Source organism: Seriola lalandi, unplaced genomic scaffold (assembly GCF_002814215.2).
Source record: "Seriola lalandi dorsalis isolate HSWRI2012SDOR001 ecotype SW California unplaced genomic scaffold, Sedor1 jcf7180002054885, whole genome shotgun sequence".
In the NCBI taxonomy this organism is placed as follows: Eukaryota; Metazoa; Chordata; class Actinopteri; order Carangiformes; family Carangidae; genus Seriola; species Seriola lalandi.
The window spans coordinates 2127643-2136064 of NW_019525437.1; the positions used below are offsets into that span (position 1 = coordinate 2127643).

Consider the following 8422-nt stretch of genomic DNA (forward strand, 5'->3'; position numbering starts at 1 on the left):
CTCATAAGATTTGGGATTTAGGATACGAAGCCTGTTTCATTGATGGAGTCGCTGTAGCTGTAGCCCTGATACACCAAGACAACCACTGTTACTGAGGACTGTTGGGTCTGAATCCAGAAATGAGTCTCGATCAATTTGAAGTTCTCATAGAGTCCAGTTAGGTTTATTTTTAAACATTTTCCAGTGAGTAATCTTATTTTTCATGAGCTACTTGCTCCAAATAGTGGTGGTTCTGATTCAAAATTATTAAACCTATAAGTTTGAAATATGATATGATACAAATACGATAAAAACTAAAGGAAAAACTGAGCTTTAACAAAAGCTATAGTGTGCCAGTAAGTTAAGAGGACAACTTTTAGTCCTGTCTTGACTACAGTTGTTTTCCACCAAATGAGTCTGAGATCCTCTGAAAGATCCATTCTGGTCTCTCCACAGACCAGGCTCACCACTTAGAAACATTAAAAATATCTTTTTTAAAACTGAAGAAAAACAGAAGAAAAAATTCAGTATACAGAAAATCCTGTTCTTTCTTTTTAAACCCTTGTGTTTTTTATGAATATTTGTAAAAACAGAAATCAGCGAGTATAAAATGGTCTGTCTCTCTTTGGGCTACTGGACTTTATATATATATATCATTATTATTGAATATATTATTATATTATTATTTATTATTATATTAAGCAATTTAAAACATTTTTAATGATAAAAATATATAATAATAATAATAATAAAGTGCTACAATATTATTTTTAATACTATTGTTGTTTAAATCACTCATCATAGGATCAGCCAGACTTCATCCTTGTTGAGCCACTGTTGTGTTTTACCAAATCAAATTATATTATGTCTTATTTGTTTTCCAATCTGAGTCATAGCAGCTGGAGTGTATGACACTGGCAAGTCGGCAGTCTTCTACGCTTGGAGCATTTGGAGATAACAAACCAGATGACCAGACCCACAATGACAACAGCAACTATGATCCCACAGATAACAAGTCCAAATATCAGATTGTGCAAACGCTGAGTCTTAGAGAGACAGATCAAGGAGGTGTTCACTGAAAGGAGAAAAAGACAAGAGGAAACAGGTCATAAACACTGACATTGACTTAGACTCAAATATCTCAATAGCTGTTTGATGATTGTGATGAAATGTGGTTCAGACATTCATGCTCCCAACGGGATGAACAGTAGTAACTTTGCTGATATTCTGACTTTTCCTCTAGTGCCACCATCAGGTCAAAATACTTTGCTTTGTGACCAAACACCTGCAAAACTAATGGGATTTCCCATCAGCCTTAGCTGTACTTTGTGTTTACTAATAAGTATGAAGTGTTAGGATGCCAACACGCTAAACTACAATTGTGAACATGGTCAACATTATGAAAGTGCAAATTTTGAGCTAATTCAACAATGCATATTTTCATTTTATGCTACTTTATACTTCTCTCCTACATTGTTTTTTTTAGCTCTGTTACATTTATTTGACAGACGTGATTATTGTTACTAATTACTTATCAGATTAAGATTAGATAAAAAATGATGCAGTGTTTTACTTTAAACTAACCTGTAGCATGTAAAGTGCCTAAAAATTGACAAGTCACAATATCAATAATGCCCCAAAATAATAATAATAATAAAATAAATTGTTATTAATAATATAACAAAGGAGTTTCTGCATAATGAGTACTTTTACTTTTAAGTACATTTTGAATGCAGGACTTTTACTGATGGTGTCCCCAGTATTTGATTATTTTATATACCTAGACATATTCTATATTATTAGGAAAACATAAAAATAACATGCAGTAAAGGTTGATATTGATCATGATTGATACTGAACATGTGAACTGTCTCTGACCACAGGCCTTTGTATTTAGACCTGGTACGCAAACACTGATAAAAGGTCAGTCTGCAGATCAGGTAGTTTATTTACACTTAGTCCCACACACTGTTCTTATGCCCCAGATGCTCACTACAGTTCCACAACAACCATTAATCTGCCGCTAAAAATAGTCCCCAACAGATGCTTAATGTGTTTCTTCCTGTTAGTCTTTTAAGATTTACGTGTCTAACATGTGGTAACAGTAAATACCACTAGAATCACGCCGTACAATGTGGCAACTCTGTAGAGATGTCGATCACACCTGGCTGCATCCAAATAACAATGTGGTTTCAAATTCTGGAAGCAAGATCTGAAACCACAGCAGCATGAACACTTCATTAAATCTGAAATGTGTGGTAACTCACCAATGCATGAGGGAAGATCCTTTTCCAAGTAAAGGCTGCAGTTCACTGTAAAACAGAAACATCATGTCAGGAACAAATAAGTACATGTGTTAATGATGAGTAAAAGCTATGATGAGAAAGTTGGACTGTCATTGTTCATCATCATGTCATAGTTTTTATTAAGATTAATTTAAATGACGCTTTCGTTTGCCAAAACAACAGCGGATATGATTCAGGTTTCCCTCCAAATTTAGCACAGACTTTAAGACTTTGATCTGTCAAAAGAAAAAGCAATTGTTTCCCGCCTATGACTAGACTGGTTGATGGAGACAAACAGCTGGTGGAGCTGATTCTCCGGTCGCTGCCAGTAAACCACAGAGTTAGAAGACGATGAGCTTTTCATGATATTTCAACTTGTTTCCAAATTGAAATTTTGCATACACACAAGTGGATGGAAACACTGACACACATGTAAAACATGACTAAGGGAAATAACCACAACTACCATGTGAAGTTGTGGTTATTCTAAATGGTCACAAGTGAAAGAAGCTGAGAACGACCAGATTAATTTTAACAATGCATTGTATTTTAAAAGCTTATTGTGTGTTTTTTATTTTACGTTTTTTATGTAAAATCCAAAACTGTAGCAAAAAAAGAAAATAGTTCCAACACTGTCAGATACATGTAATGGAGTAAAATTTACTTAAAGGTTCTGTAATGAGATTCTAAACAATAAGCAGCAAACAGATAATATGGAGTAAAATGTTGAACTTGTGATCAGACAAATGGAAAAATGCATCAATAAAAGCAAAATGCAACAAATAAGATGCAAATGTTCACTTGTGCCTTTCTCTAATGCAATGGTTTAATGCTGTTTATCAACTACTCACATTCACATCAGAGCTGTGGATGAAAATGTGGATCCATTTGCATTTTCTTTTGCTGACTTTCTCAGAATTTGGTTAAACTTTGCACGACATTTGGATGGAAACCTGGCTACTGTAAATTGTATTTTTGTGTCATTGTTATTATTATAAAAGTATTATATATATCTAGGTGTAAATATTGCAGCTGCTTTAAGTGCAGTACTTGGGTAAATGTAGTTTGTTAAATGGTGTTCTACTCTGCTGAAACACACAATGGTTTGATTTTTAAAAGTGTAAGTTCAGTATGACAACATCACTGAGTTCCTCAGTCTTTGTAGCTGCAGTGTATTCAGAAAGTTCCCAGACCCCTTCGCTTTGTTCACATCTTTTGATGCTGCAGCTTTATGCTAAAACCCCTGCATATGATGGAGCCAGACTCGCTGAGTCATCAGGGGAGAGGCCCTTTTAATAAATTTGCAAAAATTTCAAAAATTCAGACTTCACTTTGTCATTGTGGGGTATTGAGTGTAGACTGATGAGGGGGAAATTTGGGAGTTTCAAGAGGGTCTGACTGATCTGCAACTTTGTTTTGCGGTGTTGCAAATGTGGCAAATTCTCATAAATGACTTTTATAACCTTTATACTGAAAACAGATAGTTTCCGTTTTGCAACTGGAGGTTTTCATGCAGCACTCACCCATGCAGCGTGTGGTCTCCCTTACCTAAAAACAGAATAATGGAGAAGTGAGAGTTAAAATTAGATTTTCAGTGCGGAACTCAGGCCTGCATGTAAAACTCAGTGCTGGTGTTTTAGTTTGGTGTCAGTTTAATAGTCAGTGACTTTTCTCTTTTTAATTGATAAATTGACTTTTGACTAAAAGTCAATTTAAAAAATTTGTTTGATTTAAAGTGGACATTTCCGGACATGTCAGGACATGTTCAGACATGTCCAGACATGTCTGAACATGTCCTGACATGTCCAGGTGTGGGTGGCAGGAATAAGTGATTACTATAATGAGATGTTGTTACAGTGGTGACTGATGACAAACAAACATTCACCTGGACTCAAGGATGAACTGATTTTGGCGTTGTGAACGCAATATCCCAGTAACACCTTGAGGGAACTTCTTGAAATTTTGTGCAAATATTAATTTGGACTCGAGGACAGACTGATTAGATTTTGGTGGTCAAAGGTCAAGGTCATGGTGACCTCACAAAACGCAATTTTGGCCTTGTGAATAAGATATCTCAAGAACACAAAAAGTGTTTTGGCAGAGGCACAAACAACTGTGAAGCAGTAATTCTATGTTTTTTTTAATTTATTTGAAGGGAGTTCAACTACTTGTATTTCCACCTCTACTCCCTTCTGCTTTTTTCATCAGGTCAGTATGAAATTTGACTTTTGTGTGAAAGATTGTAAGGGTCTGATGTTGGCACTTAGTCTGAATATGAAGCTCTTGTTTACCCCAGAACAGTCCCTTAAGTAGGTCAGGTGGTCCAGGCAGGACTTCAGGACAATGGACTGGTTGGTGAGAGTCTGGACCAGGATTCGATCATAGTCAGCGTTACGAGCAATCACAGTTTTCTGAAAAATGAAAACAAGATAGACGCCCATCGGCAGTCGAGTCAGTTTGTACACGCACAGACCGTCGTGATCAGGTGGGGCTTCCCCCGGATTTTTATCATCACATTGTTTATTTTTTAAAAAAAAAGAAGGCGGAAGAAGAAAAGAGATGTGTGAGTGGGGTTGTCATTGCAGAATATTGTGGAAAACATCAAACACGGGGAAGTAGATTAAAACATCTAGACTCTCCTTATGACAATCTTTCATCACAAGATCTGAATTTGCTGCTCATCAGCAACAACTCAACAGCGTTGTCTTAGGAAAGTGAACACACTGTGGAATCCACAGAAAACAAGAGTGACAAGCAACTAAGCCAAGAGACTGGTGCTGACTCATCATGCAGCTGTTTTATTCCTCCGGCAAGAGTTAAACTCCCTCCGGCACAGATCTCAGGGTCTTTGAGACACACAAGCCTCTCCACCAAATCATGACCTCAGCATCAGAGCTTATTAAAGATCCTCACTGCAAACACATGTGTGGCTGAGTGTGTGGGACTTACGTTGCGGTCCTCCCAGCAGGTCGTACACCTGGATGAAAGGGGCGGCTCAGTCAGCTGGTACCTGAAGGTGGCATCAGACTGTTGTGTGACGTTGCACTTTAGAGACGATGAAGACTCGGCTGCAGCTGAAGAAAGCTGAAACAGCTGAGCCACAAGAACTGAAAATGAATGACAAAGAAGGCAGTTAAGACACTTGAGTAAGACTCATGTCTCTGCACGTAGAATCAGAATCACTTCCTTGTAGTTTCAGGTGACATCCCTGTTTATCTAGAGTCATATAAAATATGAACCATTTGTGTGAAATTTTGTCATAATTGCTGTGTGAAGTCTTGAATAATAGCTAAAAAGTGTCTTGTGGTTAGAATGACCTCTGACCTTTGACCACCAAAGTCTCATCAGGTTGTCCTTTAGTCCTAGTGGACATTTGTGCCAAATGCGAAGTGATTCCTTTGAGGATTTCTCGAGATATTGCATTGACATGGCCAAAAATCATGTTTTCTGAGGTCACTGTGAACTTGACCTTTGACCCCCAAAATCTAATCTGTTCAGTGAATGTTTTAGCCAAATTTGAAGAAGTTCCCTCAAGGCGTTACAGAGATATTGTGTGTTCTAGAATGGGACGGACGGACGGGCGGACAAGTTGAAAACAATATGGCTGCCGCTCTGACTGTCACCACCGCGGAGGAATAAAAATTAAGTAAAACCAGCATGTAGAGTTTTTATGAACGCACGTAGCAAAGGAGGAAATGACTTCAACCGGAAGGAGGTGAAGCGGCACATCAGTCAGTGAATCTGTCATTTACTATAGAGTCTGGTGAAATGAATGTGCTCCTGCAATATAGGTTTGCATTTCCATTCACTCACAAGACAATAATGCAGGTAAAACTTAACAATCCAGCCTGTGATTTATCCGATTCACACAATTTCATATGAATCAGGTGCCAATAAACTCCTTTCTCCTGGTACTTACATGTAGGGATAGTGGAGGCAAATAGGGAAGAAGGAGAATTAAATGATGCTCTAAGCTCGAAAGCTTCGGGCTGGAGGAGTCAGTTACTAGCTTCTTGTCTCTTTTCTTTCCCTCTGCTGATGACAACACTTTCCTCTGACAAAAACAAAACAATAATGAATCGATGAAATCAAATTTAAATCATGTTATCAGACCTTATCTTTGTGACTGTAGGACGTGAGGACGTTTGCAGACGCCATGATTGCTTCTAACTTTACTGCAGGATTTTATCATTTGTTTATGTGTTAACTTGCAGCGGCGCCATGCAGCTGATCTGTGTCTGTGAATCTGAACGTCAGGTGAAAGGAATTTTCCTCAAACACATAGGCGGACATTCCCTGTCGAGGGCGTGTGAAAATGAAAACCAAAAGACTTTCACTTGCGTCTTCCGCTGTCGGTGTGTTGGTGACTGATTTTTTAACTGACTAAAAGGAGAATGAGCTCATTCTATTAGAGAATTAGTCTGGTGACACGGTTGAGGACTTGTTAAACTGTGATATATCTGATTCCTCAAGTGTCAAAGAGCATCACTGTTTCCAGAAACTATTAAAACTCCCCAAACAATCACTACATCACCAAATGTGGATTCATCCGCTGCTAACAATAGTTCAAAGTTCCTCCTGTTTGATAAAAAACTACAGTGAACAGCTGTTTGAGGAAACTAAGCTTTTTAAAAATGAAACTATGTTTCACTGACAAATTGGGCGCATGTGCACAAGCCTCGATTCCACTCCCACAATTAACCATAAATGGATGAAGACACTCCCTTAATCAATCACATTGTATAAAAAACTCTGTCTCCACCACAAGTTATCAGACACAGAGAAGAAAGATGAGACAAGAACAATTTCACTGATTGTGAAACTGGGGTATAAAAACCTGCATCAATTTACTTTAGTACAATCACTCTAATGTAAAGTCCTGTTTTACTCTGAACTTCATTTACTGGGACTAGAGAGTCTTAACGAGGCTCCAGAGGTTTCAACACTGGGATTAGTCAATATTCAAATAGTATCAAACAGTTGACACAATGACTCACAATAAATAACAAGGACATGAATAGTATAATTGTTATTGCTCTGTAAACTAATGATGATGATGAATAAAGCTCTGTGAAGTTAGTTTTATTTTGTTAAATTACAGGTCTCGGCTTATTTGGTTTTTTCACTTCACTGTAACTCGGATCACTTTGGAAAACTGTGTGTTCACATGGTCAAAGGAATGAGTGACATATTCTACGTTTATAAATTCCAATTTAAGTGTGTGTACGTATCATTTATGTGTTTGTTAAATGGATTGTGAGACACTTTCATCGTTTTGAAGACTTGCAGACTCTAATAAAGTTTCTGGAGTCACCACAGGTCTTTAAAGTCTTGATTTATTGACTTCAGCCCAGCGATGTGATTTCACACACTTGTGTTTCTAAGAGATTATGTCAGGGCGTGTGGAGATGAAAACAGAAAGCCACTGCTCCTGTTTAAACACACTCTGACGGGACGGTAAAACCTGAGTGGTTTGATATGAGTAATGTCATATAAACGTGAATGGAAAGAGTCCTCAGCCGCTCACCACTGCTGTGATCTTGGTCTGATTTCCCGCCACTTTTACACTTTATCACCAGCTTGCTGACATGCTGCTGTAGCCAGAGGTGCACGACTGACTGCATTGCATCAGAGTTGCGTCACTTAGTCTCTCTCTCTCTCTCTCTCACACACACACACACACACACACACACACACACAGGCCCTCATTTATCAATCTTGCGTGAAAACAGGCGCAGATCTGAGCGCAGAATTGGTCGTACGATAAGATCCACGTGTGATTCATGAAACATTGGTATCTGAGCAATCTCAGCGTACGAATGATCGGGTCCTGATAAATGCGGCGGCTGAATTCGATCGTCATTAACATGTTACGCCCTTAAATATTCCTGGTTCGGAGGCCTCGCCCACTAAGGTCAAACATGGAGAGAAGCGTTACTGGCAAAAAACCAAACTTTTCAGAGATGGAGATCGACATCCTGACATCCGAGGTGGCGCAAAATAAGGATGTGCTTTTTGGCAGTCTGAAGAGCGGGATCACAGGAGCTCATAAAGCCGCTCTGTGGAAGAGGGTAAAAATAAAACAAAAGAATCGTGTGTGTGTGTGTGTGTGTGTGTGTGTGTGTGTGTGCGTGTGTGTGTGTGTGTGTGTGTGTGTG

General features: G+C 38.4%; 1 protein-coding gene across 1 annotated transcript in view; it reads right to left on the minus strand.

Annotated features, from left to right (window-relative positions):
• Positions 1-134: 134 nt before the first annotated feature.
• Positions 135-8422, minus strand: part of LOC147817822 (uncharacterized) — a 14300-nt gene continuing 6012 nt past the window's right edge. The window contains exons 2-6 of the mRNA XM_087180050.1: positions 5214-5371; positions 4556-4675; positions 3788-3812; positions 2247-2291; positions 135-1054 (exon numbers count right to left, since the gene is read on the minus strand). Of these exons, the coding sequence (XP_087036176.1) occupies positions 870-1054; positions 2247-2291; positions 3788-3812; positions 4556-4675; positions 5214-5371 (533 nt within the window). The 3' untranslated portion in view covers positions 135-869. The remainder of the gene's footprint in view (positions 1055-2246; positions 2292-3787; positions 3813-4555; positions 4676-5213; positions 5372-8422) is intronic.